This window comes from Gambusia affinis, linkage group LG02 (assembly GCF_019740435.1).
Source record: "Gambusia affinis linkage group LG02, SWU_Gaff_1.0, whole genome shotgun sequence".
Classification (NCBI taxonomy): domain Eukaryota; kingdom Metazoa; phylum Chordata; class Actinopteri; order Cyprinodontiformes; family Poeciliidae; genus Gambusia; species Gambusia affinis.
In genome coordinates, this window is record NC_057869.1 from 2,368,289 (window position 1) to 2,386,034 (window position 17,746).

Below are 17,746 nucleotides of genomic sequence, written 5' to 3' on the forward strand. Positions count from 1 at the left end.
TTTATGTTTTCTAAAAGAAAACATAAACATATTTTTGGGCTTAAATGAGGAAAAATCACCGTAAAACAGCTGCAGATTCTCAAAGACTTGTGGTGTTTGTAATTTAAATCTGAACCATTTGATGTGGGATGAAAACAACAGAAAACAAAGTGACCTTTACAAACAACAGGCACGTTTACAGCGTCTTTATTTTATTAAGCAGCAGGTGACAAACTGTTTAACGGAGGCGCAGCCCCCACAAACGACAACAGTGATGAAACACACGAGCACAAACAACATAAAGTGAAGGAACCAGGAGGTTTACAGCAGTGATTTATAAAAATTTGTGCACTGCACAGCATTGGTGATGGTGATCAGATAAAACTGAGAAAATGCTGTAAATAATCCCACCAACATGATAAGCTGCTGCTTTAAACTCTAAAGTCCTCTAAAATCTTCCTGTTTGCTGCAAGTCTCTAAATATAGACTTTTGTCAAAAAATGCTCATTTCTGTCTTCAGAACAACAACCTGGAAGCCAAAGCATTCAGCTGAATTCGCTCTACATTCATATTAGTGGGATCTAAAAGAAATATTGGACATTCATGTGTAAATATTTTGTCCTCTTTGTGTTTTTTTTAACTGAGCACCCTAACATATAGGATGGCATTTGCAAAGTTGCACAAAACTAAACATTTAGCTCGCTAACTCAATAGTTAGATTCAAAACAGATTGCCAACAGTTTACTTTAATGCAAAATATATTTCACAAATAAATATATAGTTTGAAACTAAATATTTACTTAGCAAGCTAAATATTTGCTAAATATTTAGTTTAATGCTAAATATTTAGTTTGAAGTTAAAAATTACACTTGCTAAGTAAATATTTAGCTTCAAACTAAATATGTATTATGCTAACTGTTCAGTTTGCTATCTAAATATTCACTTCAAAACTGTGACATTTATAACTTAATAAATATGATGGTGAAAATATGACATTGAACAATAAACCACCTTTAATCGGCTAAATAACACAAATTGTTGCTTCCACTTTTCGATTGTGCAACTTCACAAACGGCGGCCCAGGCTAATCTGGATCAGTTCTGCTCAAAAAAGAACAAAGGTTAGATCAAGTAAAAAAAAAAAAAGCCTTATCTGTTTTTTTCTGAGTCCATTATTAAATTTGTATTAAGCGCCATAGTTTGCATGTCTCAGGCCCCCAGTTCCACCATGAAGAAACATCACACTTAAAAAATCCAAACCAAACCTTTCATTTCTTAAGTTTCCTTATTCTTTGTCTTTATGAAAGTGATGAAAGAAAATAAAGACTAACAGCAACAATTTGAGTTCATTTATGTAAAATAAAACAATTAAAGACATTAAATATATTAGTGAGAAGGGATGAGGGTTTTTAACAAGCGCTACCACAACGTAGCACCAAAAGAATGAGAATTCAAGCATTTTAATTTATATTATAAAAATTATGTGAAAAGATTTTTCTTGCTTTTTAAAACTTAAATTAATTTTATTTGTTTTTTCCGCTCACTGGTGAATTTCTGCTGCTCCTGAGTTTTATTCTGTTCCTGGCTTTTACTGCAGAGAAGAAGAAAAAGAATCATAACAAATGACTGTTTTCAAGAAGAAATGCTTCAATAAGAGTGTAAAACACGACATGGTTTCTGCTCACCATCTGTGCACTCCACTTTGGGTTTCTCCCAGTTCCCGTCAGCTTGGCAGCGGACCACAGGTAGATGGCGCTGTCTAAATCCTGGGTTGCACTGATAACGGATGATGGAGTTGACCGGATACTCCGACCTCCGGTTTCCAAACATGCGTGTGTTTTTCACCAGAGGCGGAGCGCCGCAAAACACTGCAGACAACAGAAGGCGTTACAAACAACCACCGGAGTCAATTCCTTTAAAACTTTATTGGTACAACGAGGCAATAGGTGGTCCCAGCCACCAGGGGGCGTCAGACCAGCATGTTCAGCATCATCTCAGGAAAATTTAAATTTCTTTCTTGTCTTTGTGCGTAGTTCCCTCTCTCTGTTTTTTTATAAACAGGAAAAACACAGAGACATGGATATTTTTTTGACATTTCAAACTCTAAATTTTGTTGTCAATGTTTAGTTTTTTTCCAGGAAAATGTCTGAGATTAATCTCAAATTTTAATATGTTTCCTAGAAATGTTTTGACATTTCAAACTTTGAAATTTCAACATTTTCTAGAAAATATTCTGAGATTAATATAAAAATGTCTAAGTTTTCTGGCATAGCTTAAATTTTCAGGGTCAAAACTTTTCAAAAAAATTTGACATAAATCTAAAAATTGCTAGTTTTTTTCTAGCACAATTTTGATCTTTGAAACTCATAACTTTTCAAGTTTTCAAGAAAATTTATAAAATTAATCTCAAAAATCTAAATATTTTAGTTTTTTCTTGCAAAGTTTTAATTTCTCAAACTCTAAAATTTTCAACGTTTTTATAGAAACTTTCTTTTACTAATTTTAATATTTTGTGTAAATTTACTCCATTTTTCCTACCTGCAGTGTCCCTAACATGCTGCCAAATTCAACAAATCTGTACCAGGCCTTTTGTCTACTTATTCAAATTTTACATTTATACAAACTGTTTAGAAAGTGATGATATTTTTTATTTTTTGTAACAAAAATTAAATCAGCTGATGAGTAGTATTTCTCAAATGACAGAGACTAAAGCAGAATAAAAATGAACTTCCTCTTTGCCTTAGAAAGGAGCAGTAACTTTGTTGTTTTGTGCTTTTTGTGGCCCCTGGTGGCCAGAATCAGGTACTGCTTTGAGCTTTGTGCAGCGGCCTGGATGGACGTACCTGGTCCCTTCTTGCAGGTGAACGGCAGGTGGTCGCTGCAGGAAACGTCGCTCCACTTTCCGTTCTCATGCCAGATCAAAACCACGCAGTCCTCAGCTGGGTTGAGGTAATTGTCTGGCTGGTTCAGCTTCCAGTTCTCATATTGCTAAGAAATAAAAATAAATAAATAAAAAAGAGGGGACAAAATTTGGAAAGATATTCGTCTTCGAGATTATGAAGCAAGTAATTTGGAATGAACAGAGTAAGAATTTTATATATTTCATATATATATGTATATTTTTAGGTCATTCTATTATGTGGTTTTTTTCTTATTACTTTCTACTTAAGCTTATATTGTCACTTTGTAGCAATTTGCATGTCGTTTTGATTATTTCATCTCTTTCTGAACCATTGCAGACATTCTGAATTTTATTTTTTATATTTTGTCCCGTTGATAAAGTAACAGTCAAAAATTAACAGGAATATTTTTGGTTCATTTAGCCTGTGAGAGACATTTTATAAAGGTTTTATTTTCACCATGTTTTCTTTATAAATGTGTTAATTCAAACTAAATATTGAATTTAAAAGCTAAATATTTGCTAATTTTATTCTTTGGAAGCTTAAAAAAATATTTAGACAACAAAATAAGTGTTTAACTTTGAGTTCAATATTTAGTTTGAGAACTAAATATTTAGCTTGTAAATTTCATATTTTGTTAGAAATCTAGATATTTACTTTCTTTTCACGCTGACATATCTGCCTTTACAGAACTTGTCCTGCCTTGTTGGTTAGTTATGCGATTCTTTCCAGTAAATTTGAATTATTTTAGTTATTTATTTCCACGTTTATAAAATTAAAGTAGTTTATTCCAAACATGAATGTCTGAAAAGCTAAACTAAGCCCTCAGTGTGGTGCCTGTATTCACCAGTGGAGAGCCGTCCGTCCACTGGAAATCCTTCTGCACCGTTTTGTCGTTCAGGCCGATCCACTGGTTCTCCTGCGCATGAGCTGTGAAAAACAAACACACTCGGATAATTTTCCTGTCCTCTCACAACGCCAAACAGATTCCAGATGAGTCGCTCACCGCTGACAAACTGCTGCTCCTCTGGTGTGATGATGCTGACCAGGTGAGCGTTCAGGTGTCGACAGCGTTGCTCCGCCTCCAGCCACTCCGCCCTGTCAGAGACGTGCAGGTAGCAGTTTCCCTGAAACTTCGTCCAGCCGTCTTCACATCGCTGCTCCTCTGCAGCCGCGAAACACAGGAACCCATGAAGCAACTCGCAGGACTTAAAGCCTCCGTTTGTCTTTTGCAACTTTAAGCAGGAGTCTTTAAATGTTTTGTTGGAATCAAATTATTTCACATTTATGTGAAAATATGTTCTTGAATACTAAAATGCAAAACCCCCTTCCAAATAATTTACTGTTCTTGTTGATAAAAACGTTAAATAATCTGTTGCTACATTTGAATTACTTACCTTCTATAATTTGATTTTAAAAAAGGTCAATTAAACTACATTTGCATTTAAAAGGTTAAACTGTTTGGACAGTATTGGTTTTATTTTCATGCAGCACACATTTCTCTGAGAAATCAATTATTAATGTATGCTAGCCCAAACCTGCAAATCATGACAGGCCTGGAGACAAACGTCCAGCTAACAGGAGTTCTGAAAAAACTAAACGCCAAAACCTAAACACAAACGTCACACTTTATTCAACTGAAAGTTTACCAAGCAGCCACGTAAATTTCACAATTTATCTGCAAAAATTATCTCAGGGGAAGATAAATGTGCTAATTTTGTATTATTAGCAAAAGCGCTAAACAAGAAATTAGCTCCACTATTAACACATTGTCAGATGACCAGAAGTTTTCCTGGACACCATATCCTACTGCCAGGTAACAAACTGAATGCAAAACACTCATCTTTACATAAAAACAGATGTGTTCAAAGTTATCAGTTTTTGTAATTTTACTGGAAATGAAGTGAAATCACAAAGATAAAGATAAAGATAAAGATAAAGACGACTCCCAAACAGCGTTCACTCTACTCTGGGAACCGGACCACGCAGTTTCAGGTTTACCCTCCTCTAGTTGTTTTTCACTGGCCGTTGTTAGTATTTATTAGCTCAAGCTGATCTCGTACCGATCTCACAGCGTTCCCCTCCGTAGCTGGGCAGGCATAAGCATTTGAAAGAGTCTGCACTCTCCACACAGGTGGCTCCGTTGGCACAAGGGTTGGGATGGCACACTTCTGCCTCTGGAAAACACGGTGGGCAGTTGGCACTACGGTTTAAGTGGCGGTTGAGGGCGAAGATGCAGTAACAGGGTGAGATTATTGGAGATGTGATAAACGACTACCACACCTTCAATAAACACTGTGAAACATTGGAAATGCTGCGACTTCAGATCCAAAGTATTGCAAATTCCAGTACTTTAATATTTTCTCCAAATTGGTTGAAATTTGAATATTTATGTTTGAATCCTTTCTTAGTTGCAACAGATTAGTTGTTGAGTCCAGTTGGACGAAAGAAGTTCAAGAATGCTAGCATGAATTTAAAGCGGCAGAGCAGAGGCAGTGCAGGCAGACAGAGCAGACCAAAAAAACAACATAGATGTACGTGCCATATTTTACATGGAGGGGGAGCATCACCAGAGCAGAGCTGATGCATGTTTGACAAACACTCTGCATAAAAACAACACATGAAAACGCAAATTTGATGCAAATCACACCAGGACAAGACAACAACGATGAGGTTGGTGGGGAGGTGCAGTGACACAGTCCCTTACAGTCAAACATGCACAAAACATGCTAACAAACATACACATTCATTTATGAATAAAGCCACCAAAACCACAGAAAACTGAGAAGTAAATCTTACCAAAGCAGAAAGCAACTTCTTCCTCTACTGTACATGAAGCTTTGCCACAAGGATTTGGTTCACATGGGTTGGAAGCTTCAAAGATAGAAAAGATCAGTCAAGAGTTGTTTTTTGATCAGATGTGTCACCATAAGTTAAGGGTGTATTCTCAATCATCCAGGACATTATGGTGTTAAGAGTTAAAATGAAGGAAATTGAAATTCTCTTGTTATGTTGATTGTCATCACTTGAAGACGTTTTGTTACTCATCCAGGGGACTTGAAATCGTGTCATCACTCATCTCTTGAGAATTATTTTACCTTGAAGACATTTCATCTTCAAAGTTATAAAATGGGCTGAAGACTAGCCAACCATTTTGTCTCTTCCTACTTGGAGGTAGTTTGTTTTAATCAATCTAAACACCCTTAAACTGGTCTAATGTCACCGCATGTGCTGATAATATAATATATGCATGTTTAAGAAAATCATCATTAGTCAAGCTGAACCATCTCTGTGTTGGAGACAAAATGATTGCTACCCAACTCCACCCCAAGAAGTCAGGTACAAACTGACGAAAAATCAACTGTTCAAAAAGGCAAACTGACAAACATGAAGAGAGAAGCAGCAGAGATCAGGTTAACGTACCTTCTAGGACACCTGCTGTTTGTTCAAAAGCTGGTTTGACTTCAGCAGGAGGAGCTGCTAATCCTGCAGGGGCAACTGCTGGACCTGGAGAAACATGAACTCTGGAGTTGTGTGTCAGTTCAGGTCCATGGATATCTCCCTCTGTTCTTATGATGGGTTCTGTTAGTGCTGGGTCAACTGATGGAGCGGGTAGGACCACCACCAGTGGATCAGAAGAATCTCCAGAAGAAGAAACCCCTGACATGAAGGTGTTATCCTCAGATGAATTCTTGTTTCCGTCACCGGAGTAGAAACCATTGTTGCCACTTGCTTCTCCACTGTAGAGCACTGAGTTTTCTCCCAGCTCCAGAGGCAACTTATCATCTCCAGGTATTTCTGTCATTAGACCCTGAGTGAAAAATATGGCACTGCCCTCTTCCTCGCCTTTGGTTGTTGATGTTTCAGATTTAGAGAAACCAGATCCAGAAACTCCAGCTCTTGAATCAAAACTGAAGCTTGAGATTTTAAATCCAGATATCTGCACCCCACGTTCCGATCCAGAGCTGTAGAACAAACCCCCAGTAGCCTCCTCGTGTTCTCCAGAAGGTGACCCAATAAGTTTAGTGAAGCCTGAACCCATAAAAGTCACACCATTAAGAAACTCGGAGTCACTTCCAGAGGAAGACCCACTGAGAACCCCAGATCCATAAAAGTTTCCAGAACCACTGAAATCTAACGGACCTCCATCAAGGTTGTTCTCCTTCTTTGCATCAATTAGTTTGTCATCTATTATTAAGATCGGAGCATCTCCATTTCCAGAAATGTCTCCAGATCGTCCACTTCCAGATGAAGATCCAGATAGAAAACTAATAAAACCTGACAACTCCTGGTCCAAGATAAGACCCGTACCAGTGAGATGTCCAGCATCTTTTTCAATGAAGTCAAATCCAGATCCAGACCCGGACATATCTCCACTCCCACTGAGTTCCCCAGAATCAGCGGCAGACAAAGGGAATATAAGAACGTCTGTTCTTCCTTCTCCAGCCTCTTGAGGTTCTCCTGACGTTGAGCCCTCTACTGCTGCAATGCAGAGTCCAGAGAAAACAACCCTGGGTCCAGATCCTGAACCAGATCCACTGGCCAAACTGGATCCTCCACTGGTCCCTGCAGTCTCTGTATACCAATCTTGGTCTCCAAAGGTGATTTTGCCTCCAGAACCAGATATATCTCCAGAGTTAACCTGGTCTCCAGAACCAGACCGATCTCCAGAACCAGACTGTTCTACAGAGTTAACCTGGTCTCCAGAACCAGACTGATCTCCAGAACCAGACCGATCTCCAGAACCAGACTGTTCTACAGAGTTAACCTGGTCTCCAGAACCAGACTGATCCCCAGAGGTAATCTGGTCTCCAGAACCAGACTGATCTCCAGAACCAGACCGGTCTCCAGAACCAGACTGATCTCCAGAACCAGACCGGTCTCCAGAACCAGACTGATCCCCAGAGGTAATCTGGTCTCCAGAGTTGAATTGTACTCCAGAATTATCTCCCGCAGAGGCTGAATCAAAGTCCGCTGAACCAGAGCCAGAACTTGAAATCTCCACTGGAATGGGAGGAACGATGAAGAAGCCGTCTAAAAAAAGATGTGAAGCAAACATGTTAACATTCATGGGTAAAACTCCCCAAATCTACCTATTATTTGAACTTACCAGGTACTTACCATCAGTATCTGATGTCTGGTTGGGTAGAGCCTTCTGGATGTCTGTGATGTTCAGTTCAGTTCCATTTGATTCAGACAGAAAGCCAACTGCAATGATAAATCAGCAAAAGAAAATAATGAATATCCCACTTTAATAAATATTGAGCCCAAACATGTCGATGTCTACCTCTTATACAGTATGCATCAAATCTGGAATCAACTTCAGGGTAGTGTGTTTGGTTTGGAGGAGAGTACAAATTGTGCACCCCTGATTTCTCTCCTCCACACCCAGGACGGGGGCTGTTGACGGGGTAGCGAACGCTGCGGTCCAGTAGCCAGCCTGCTCGGCACTTGTCCAAGCCCAGTTTCCAGGCTGCATAGAGCTCTCCAGTGGAGGCCAGAACCGCATTGTGGTTTTCACAGGCAGAAGCAGCCTCGTCGTAGGTGAAACCCTCAGCAGATCCCACATGAAAAACCTCTCCTGTGCAGTGAAAACCTTTGGTTATACAACCTACTTGGAATCAGAACTTGCCAGGTAAGACTGACATTAGTCACCTTTGATCTTCTCGGTGTAGCAGTAAACATCGTATCTCTCCTCTGCTGGTCTGAGGCCATACGTCCGAACTCCAGGTTGATCTCCAAGATCTCCAGCACATTTTTCTCGAGGAAACACGTTAGGATACCTATACAGAAGCAAATTACATTTTAGAAAGTATTTGCTTCTAGAGATTCAAAAACCTATGTTTAGGATTTACCTCACAGTCTGGTCCAGAAGCCAACCTGCATCACATTGATGATATCCATCCTCGTATGCTCGCTGCAGCTGCTGTGGTGTGGCCATGGCGCCTCTGACACCCTGGCAGGCCAACTGAGCCTCAACGAATGTGAGAGCATAACGGCCAGTGGGTGAGCGGTAATGGAAGACCACACCTACAGTTTAAAGGAAGAAGAAGCTAAAGCCACCAGTTTCCTCACTCCATCTCTAACATATCTCCCAGGCAGCCTGACCTTAGTAATATTTCAAACCATTGGTCTTCTTGACCCAGGGTGAGCAATGCTAACTAAAACACTACTGGCACAAACTCCAAAGCTTAAATGCTGTACCAACACGGTATTTAGTGGGAGCAAATGTTAAGGCACTAAATTCAGTCAGGATGATATCCATTATGTGCCATTGGCCCAACATGTAGCTATAATAACACAGTGTATCATCATCATAAGGGTCAAATCAGTTGTGGGACATTTATCCTATGGCTACATTTCAGGAAGTGGTTCTTTGGAACAGAAGTTTCATTCATGGTTTCAGCTTTGTAATTGTTGAGTATTGCCATCTGTGGTTCTGATTTTGCTAAATTGATAACATCAGTAGATTTTCCAGTCTTGACTGTAGAACTACAAGCTGTAGTTCAAACTCACTCTGTGTCTGTCTCTCTTGTTGTGTCCTGGGGTAAGATACTCATCTGCTGATGATTGGAAGAGGTCCTGGTGGTGACAGAAGGGCATTGTCACTTCTGTCAGACTGCCCCAGGGCAGCTGTGGCTACGATGTAGCTCACCACCATCAGCATGTGAATGGGTGAATGACTGAATGTATGACTGTGGGATCCTCTCGACTTGATAAAGTGCTATACAAGTAAAGACAGTCTACCATTTGCATGTTTTACAATGCTCTTAGATATTGTATTTATGTTTATATGCTGTTCTTTACAGTTTTGTTTTGTTCCTGTATGTTTCTTGTTTAGTGGTAAGTGCGCTAAACATTTTTTTAAGTTAGCAAAAGCACTAAACTAAATATTAGCTTAGCTATTAGTGGCTTAGCGGAAGTGAGCCAACAGCTGCTTATACTTTCTGAAGTTCTTATACATTTATTTCTTAACACTCTGTCTGACTTATCACTCAGTTTGTTTTCTTTAGAAAGAATGTTAATCATTCTTGGACCACTTCAAAGAAATGTAGGAAAGTCATGGTGCTGGGAAGGAAAGAGCTGGTCTGGATGGCAGCTTTTGAACTGCAGTTATTATCCAAGAGTCAACAGTTTGATTGCTGACCTGCTGGAGAGATGACAGAGGTTTTGCTGGGCTCCCTTTGTACAGCCGGCTGGTTGGTGACTGCCTCAATAAGGTCAAAGGTGAAATCTGTGAAGTTTGTTGGCTGAGGAGGTGGCAGCTTGTTGGGGTTCTCGCTGCTGGTGAGGCTCAGATCAAATGGCTGCTGGGTCTCCACCTCTCCAACTGCTTCGCTCTCTGTGGTCGTCTTGCTGAAGAACACCTCTGGACTCTTCGTCACTGTGGTAACAATCCCAACACCACTGCCCTCATCTGTGCCTGAACCCTCATCATCAGGGGAATCTGAAGATAACAGGGGGAAACAAAAAGTAACTAAGCAGGAACGAATCAGGCAAGATCTCAAAACAATCTCAATACAAATCCTGCTAAACACATTGACAGAAAGTTATAAAGCATTTAAAAGCAACCAAACAGCTCCTGCTGAACAGAACAGTAAGTTTTAATATAGTTATCTAGTGCCCAAATATCTGTCAGCTACAGTAGAGGCCAAGCATTATAGGGGGTAATCCCAGAGGCATGTTGTTGTTACCCTACACCAGATGGATGCCAGAGCTCAGTCTGGGTCCTGTCTACTTTAAAATTAGAGCAGCTGAACTCATATAGTTTTGAATCTATGTCATGGTGTTTGTTGGTTTAAAGACATAATCTTCACCACTGCAAACACAGTTCTGATAACTGGTGCTTGTTTTACCCATGTTTGGTAAATCAGCCAGTTTCCATTCCAGGCATGTGAAGCCAAATAGGCCATTTTAACCTTTGCTTCCTGACTATATCTCTGTGAGAAACGGTTGCTCTGAAATGGAAATATTCATCAACATAAATCTAAGCCATGATCTAACCAAATGTGCATAAACAAAATGTGTAGGGAAGGGAGTTTGGGAACTAAGTCTTTGTGTATGACGTCATCAGCATTATCTTTACAGCATTGATTTAGTTTAATGACATTTACAGATATTAATTTCTGCAAAATCTGGTTGATGATTGATGTCTGCACATTGACTAGACTATTGCAACATCTTCAATGTATTGAAGATTTGCGGCCGTGTTTGGACTCATGCTCTTGTTGAGGCTCCAGTCTGTACCAAGTTTTGCCTGTTAGACCAATGGACTCACGTTTAACTCTACAATACTTTGGCATGTAGACTAGTACATGATCGAATAGCAACGCTATTTTAGTTTCAGCTGTCCCCAGAATTTTATAGATATAACTTTGCAAACCTAATGGACTCTCCCCTTTTAATTTTTAGAATCCTTTCCAAGCGAAGGGATCCAAAATGTCTAAGGCACAATTTCACCAACTCCCAAAGTGCATGGATACGGTCAAAGGATTGGTGAAATGAAGGCTCCAGCAACACTCAAATGACTAGAAAGCAACTTTATTAAAATACCAGTTCAACACTTCCTAAGACTTGAGAAGGACTATGGGAAGTGATTTGTATATCTCTGGTACAAAGACGGTCATGATTCAGCCACCAAAACTTCCACTATGACTGATGCACATCCATTACAACAGAAACATTGGTTTAAAGACACAAGCCCAAGGCAAATATTCATTGAACCACTTCAATACGGAAAAAGACACAATGTAAGTTTCAACTACCAAAGATGAAGTTTACAAGCTAAAACATGTTAGTCTGCAAATAAAGTTGTTTCCTGGTCCTTCTAGTGCCAATGAGGTCTTCATTTCACTGTCCCTTCCAAACAAGCCATAATTTACCCAACATTCAACCTGGGGCCTGAAGATTCTTGGAGGCGGTTGTTGGGGATTTGTAATTTATCTTAGCATTGCGTAGCCAGATGTTGGAGCAAATCTGTTGGTACATTCACTTGAAGGAAGATTGGTAGCTGCCTTCAATGTTTTCTGTTTGTTAATCTTTCTCATCTTAAACAGAGGGACATCTAACACTCAGGAAATGGCCATAAGCCCTTACTAGAAAGATGGGCACTAGCAGTTGCTTCTCTAAGGTCTCTAAGGTCATTGCTGTGGACCAGCAATGTCTCTAACCTACTGATTTATAGGCATGGTATTCAACCGTATCTGATTAGCATTGTCTGGATATGGTTTCCCATCTTGTGAAAACAGAAAGAGCTTTTTCCAAGCATTCCTTGCATATCCAAATTTCACATATTTGGATATGTTTTGTTACAGAAATGACTATGAAAAGCTTGTGTTGTGTTTTTGTGCACATGAAGGTATCCCTAAATAATAAGCATTGCTGTGTTCTGACCTCTTTGTATAAGAAGTAATATTCCAAAGTAGCAATAATTTCAATAGATCCATCTTGTGAGAGTCTTGGTATACCTGTGTAACAGAAGGCATCATAGCGTGAATCAGGAAGTGGGTATCCAGTTTGGTTTGTGTGGAGATAAACTGTTCGCACCCCCAGCAGACCCCCTCCACATTGTGGCCGTCGAATATTGATGGGGTAGCGGACACTCCCATCTCTCAGCCAGCCGGCATTGCAGATGTCCATACCCCCCTGCCATGCAAGGTACAGCTGACCTGTGGTGGCTAGCCGAGCTCCTTGGTAGGAACACGCCAGCGCAGCCTCAGAGAAGGTGAACTTCACTGCAGAGGTGCTGTGAAAAACTCTGCCTGTTCCAGAAAAGGAAGTTTTGTTTGAGAAACTGTTGGGGAAAAAAGTCAATAAACTACATGGACCAAGACTGTGTACCTGGCATCCTATCTGCAAAGCAGTAAACATCATACGTCTCATTGAGATCTCTCATGCCATACGTCCTGACCCCCGGGAGTTCCTCTTTGTCACCATAGCAGTTCATGCGAGTCTCGTGGATTGGGTACCTGTAGTTGGAGAAAAAAAATTATTTCATACTTGCTGCTCAACATTTCAGCAGTTACATCTTCAAATGTCACCCTTCTCTTTCAAGAAAACGTTTATATGTTATTTGCTTCAGATTTTGATAATCAAATAGGTCCAAATTAGTTCACTTTTTTGCAGACGACTGTGTCTATTGAACCTGGCAAATGTGATAAAATACAAACAAAATGTGTCACAGCATCCCAGATTTGGATAAAAGAGCAACGGTTGCTAGTTGCTTGGCTAACTCACCGCACTGTTTGGTCAGACAACCAGCCAGCGTCGCACTGGTGGAAACCATCTTCGAATGCTGCTTGAAGCTGCTCTGGAGAAGCAATGACTGCACTGTTCTGGGCACATGCTGCCTTCGCTTTCTCAAAAGTCAAAGTGTAGCGACCCATAAAGGGCCGGTAGTGGAACACAATACCTAAAACAGTCAAGGCAGGGTAAATACGTAATGTACAGCATCATTCATACAAGGAAACTCTAAATGCATTAACAGTAAAAACAATGGAAGCTTTTTGTTCTAATTTGAAGGAGTCAACAGTTTCTGCTTGTATCAGGTGTTGTCAGAATTGGCTACAGAGATGAGGAATATAGAAACTAAAAACTGCCTCCCTTTGTTTAGTTCTGGCCCTGGGAGAACAGAGTAAGCTGTTCTCTGAGAAGCACATCTGTTAAATAAAAAATATAAAAACACCTTCAGGTGTACTCAGTCCAAGACCAACACACACACAGGAGGCCAGTGGAGGGATTTATTGTTGCTATATACTTATTCTTTAAGGTGAATTATGACTGACTTGATTAAATTTGAGTACCTTGAACAAGGACATGCACAATGTCATAGGCATCCTCAATGCCAATCTGAACTTCACAGCGATACGCTCCTGTGTCACTGGAACGTAGCTCCGATATTTTGATGCTGGCATCTGTTGGAGTCTGGGGGTAGCTCTGCAGCTGAACTCTGTCCAGATAACTTTCGCTGATGCGGACCCGTCCCTCCAAAGCCACAAGGATGGTAGTCGTCTTTTCCTTTGTAACGTAGCTCCATTTGATACGGTGGGAAAGGGGAGTGTCGGGGGGAAAACCAGAATCTTCAACAGAGTGGTCCTACAAATGGACAAATGGGGGTTTACTTGATATGAAAAAAGAAAATCCAAGATTGGGGTGCCACAGTGGTGCAAGGGCAGAATGTGCAGCCAAAAGTGGCCGTTACAGGTTGAAGTCCTGGCCCAATGACTGAGTCATCCAATTTCTTCAGTGATAGTCATTCTGGGGGATCCCAGTCCACCATTACCTGTAAACTCTACTCTGAAGACTGGGGATCCCAGTCAATCTGGGGCTCCTCCAGAATGACCAGACAGGATGCATATAGTTCCTCTGGCACGTTCTAGTTCTGAACTATAAACAACCATCCTCCAGTGCAAAGAGAGAAGAGCCAAGCCAAAGAAAATGGCTGCAGATGTTAATTCAACATATGAAAACGTGGCTACCACGCTCTGAACAGCTTCGTTCACTTCCTCCACTGCCATTGCTGAAACTACAGGTATGATTCTAAATCAGTGCAGAAAATCGACGTCATATTTCAAAACTCAGAGATGAAATTGCGTATAAAGCAATAGCCACACTAACATGCACTGAATCTTTAAAGCAGATTAAAATCCAGAAACAAAAAAGATTGAAATGTGACCTGAAAGTAGCACTGCAGTAGCAGAGTTTCTCCCAGCAGGGGGCGCTGTAAGCCCTCCAGAGGAATGCTCACAGTCAGAATGTCCTCTGGATCTGTCCCAGAATCATAAAAAAGACAAAAAAAATTCACGTGAAATGTCTTAAACATGAAAACAAATGTGAAAGTTAAAAACACAGAAATACAAAAATAGATTTCTTACCCATGAAGGATCTCTGCTCATAAAGATAGTTAAATGTTGCAGAGGAGATACTTAAACATAAAGACAGGAGCACGGTCCACTTTAACATATTTTACCTTAAAGTGGTGGAAAGAAAAGAATATCATTAATATTAATATTGTACATAAAATCAGGTGCATATAGATGGAAAATTAACAAATAAAAATAAACCCAAAGTTTAGACATCTTTTGGGAGTTTGATCACAATATGTTTTGTCAGTACAAGTCGGTCCTGGAGGGCCGGCATCCTGCATGGTTTAGTTCTCTAGTGGCACCAACAACCTTCTCAAGGTTCTACTTCAGGGGTGGTCAGTCCTGGTCCTGGAGGGCCGGTGTCCTGCAGCTCCTAGAGTCTCCCTGGTCCAACAACCTGAATCTCCTCCTCAGTGCTGTCAGGTTCTCCAGAGTCCTGCTGATGACCTCATTATTTGACTCAGGTGTGTTGAAGCAGAGACACATCTAAAAGTTGGGATTCCCACCCCTGTTGATCCAGGAGCGTTAAACCCGGGAGAGAACTAAAACATGCAGGATGCCGGGCCTCCAGGACCGACTTTGGGCACCCCTGCTTCAACCGTAGTGACGACACCAGGCCTCTGCCAACAGCAGCATGTATGTTCCACGTTCCCCCCGGAACGTTTCCATCACGTCCCAACACTGCCCACATTCAGGCGGCAGGACAGGGAAAACGTGACACACGAAGGAGGCAGACTTTGATCCTTTTCAAGTGACACCTTTTTCCCGTTGAGAGCAGGATTTGGGACGAGGCGTTTCATTTATGTCACATCAGTGACTCCAGTGCTTTCCAGTGTAACAAACATAAACAGTGTTAAATCTGTTTGTTTAAACACTGGAATTATGGGGGAAAAAAATACTGAAAATGACTAAAACCTGCCACTTTTTCTAATGTTCACCATTTTTTGACTCATTTTTAACATGTGAAAGAAAATGTTTATGTGTGAGAATACAAAAAACAAATGTTGGTTGTAAAAGTTTTAAAATTAAATAAGTTGTACAATGGGTCGGTTAATGTATATAGAAAGAAAAAAAACAAAGAAGAGAAATTTTCTGGAAAAAAAATAAATTTTGAGACTAAACTAAAAACTTCTAGAAAAAAGCTGGAAATTTCTGAGATTGAAAAATCTAGGATTGTTGACATTTGAAACTCAGAAAAATTCCAAACACTAAAGTAAAAATGTTCAAATGTTGTACAGAAATTATTTTAGTTTAACCTAAAAATTTCTGAGCTTTTTGGCATAAATTTGTTTTTTAATCTGTTTACAACGACCCCCATGTAGAGTTTACAATTTTACTTTTAAAAGATTTGTTTCTGCAACCTTTACAATAAACATTTCTCTCTTTTTTTTATTTCTCATACAGATAAATTAATTACTCTTTTCTTTTGTATGTAAGATGAGTCAATAATTTATAAAAGTGTATTAAGTTCATTGATAGAAAAATAAGAACTAAAATTTTATTTTTTGCCAAACATTTTTTTAATTTTGCCCCTAATAAAGTTTTTTAGACTAGTCTCAGATATTCTCTGAAAATATCAAGGACATTTTTGAGTTTCAAAAGTAAAACAATTGCTAGAAAAAAAATCTAGGAAATTTTTTAGATGTATCTCAGACAATTTCTAGAAAAAAAACAAGTAAATTTATGACTTTGAAATGTTGACGATTTTTAACTTTTTAAACTCATAAAATTCCCAAAAGTCAAAATAGAACTTTCTAAGTTTTTTTGTAGAACATTTCTATAGACTAATATAAATATTTTTGTGAAACATAATGATTATGTTTTCATGTCCGGTTTGTCTGCAGTAACAAAAGAAAGAGGATCCGGCATCAAATCCATCCTGGTTCTGAAAGGATCTGCAGCGTTTTGAGAATCACATGTTGGATTTTCTGTCAAACTGAAAGGATTTTCTGTATTTTGACAATCGAGATTAGAATATCTTGAATTTGTGAAACGTGGCAGAGAGCTTAAAGATATATGTATTTTATTTTAATTAGTCAGGCATATTTTGGTCTAACAATGATTTGTGCCTAAATGTTTTTTTATGTCAAAAGTTAGACACTGAAAAAGTTGGAAACTGAACAGAAAATGGCTGAAAAAAGCTGCAAAAATCTATAGAAATACTTTTAAACAGAAGCACAAAATGTTAAAAATAATAATAATTATATTAAAGTATGGAGTATAATCATTGCAGACCACAAACAATTTATTTATTTCCAAACATAATGTTATTACTCTTACCTTTTTCATGTCTGTGCAGCAGTTTGGTGCAACTCTTACTTAAAGACATATTTCATCCCAATGAATCCACTGAAAAAAGTTTTGGCTTACCTGTTGAAAGATCTCCTGAAGTGGAATGTTTTGTCTCTGATGTGTTTTTCCTCGGCCGGTCCGTTGGTTGTTGGTTCTGAGTTTAAACAAGAGAACCGGCAGCAGCAGCTCAGGATGCTTGGCTGAACACAGAGGAAAAGTCCTGGACCGGGTCCGGCTCTCAAACCTCAGAGAGGAGAAACCACGAAGCTGCTCAAGCTGAGGCCATGAAATCTACTTTCACAATAAAAGCTCACAGCCACTGAAATGATTCTAATAACAATGACAAATAATGGAAATTATAATAATAACAATAAAGATTAAAGACATACAGTAAGAAATGAATTACTGCACAATATGGCATTGAAATAAATTATATAAGCAATAAAAATTATTGTATTTTATTTTGAAAGTGTCTCTAATATAAATAATAATAATAATAATAATAATAATAATAATAATAATAATAATAATAATAATAATAATAATAATAATAATAATAATAATAATAATAATAATAATAATAATAATAATAATAATAATAAAGTAAAATCAAAATTAATTTTGAACTGATTCATTAACCATATCTGCACCTTCAGGGTTTTAATTTTCATGATTTCCTCCCTGAAACTCTGTTGTTTGATTTTTGTTCAA

The 17,746-nt window shown here is 39.0% G+C and overlaps 1 protein-coding gene across 3 annotated transcripts; it reads right to left on the bottom strand.

The window, feature by feature from the left end:
• Positions 1–170: 170 nt before the first annotated feature.
• Positions 171–17,236, bottom strand: LOC122824669 (aggrecan core protein-like). 3 transcript variants are annotated; one of them, XM_044105538.1, is made up of 21 exons: positions 15,053–15,117; positions 14,753–14,847; positions 14,554–14,645; positions 13,682–13,973; positions 13,116–13,290; positions 12,720–12,847; positions 12,347–12,640; positions 10,027–10,326; positions 8,735–8,909; positions 8,535–8,662; positions 8,167–8,460; positions 8,001–8,087; positions 7,614–7,913; positions 6,303–7,559; positions 5,679–5,753; positions 4,943–5,056; positions 3,886–4,044; positions 3,727–3,809; positions 2,823–2,967; positions 1,665–1,847; positions 171–1,570 (listed from the first exon to the last, which is right to left on the bottom strand). In XM_044105538.1, the coding sequence occupies exons 2-21, from the start codon at positions 14,838–14,840 to the stop codon at positions 1,503–1,505; spliced, it is 4,437 nt and encodes a 1,478-aa protein (XP_043961473.1). In that variant the 5' UTR covers positions 14,841–14,847; positions 15,053–15,117; the 3' UTR covers positions 171–1,502. The 3 variants fall into 3 exon arrangements, with proteins under 3 accessions (XP_043961473.1, XP_043961467.1, XP_043961477.1); XM_044105532.1 differs by lacking the exon at positions 15,053–15,117 and adding an exon at positions 17,114–17,236 and having other exon boundaries at positions 6,303–7,913; XM_044105542.1 differs by lacking the exon at positions 4,943–5,056 and having other exon boundaries at positions 6,303–7,913.
• Positions 17,237–17,746: the final 510 nt, after the last annotated feature.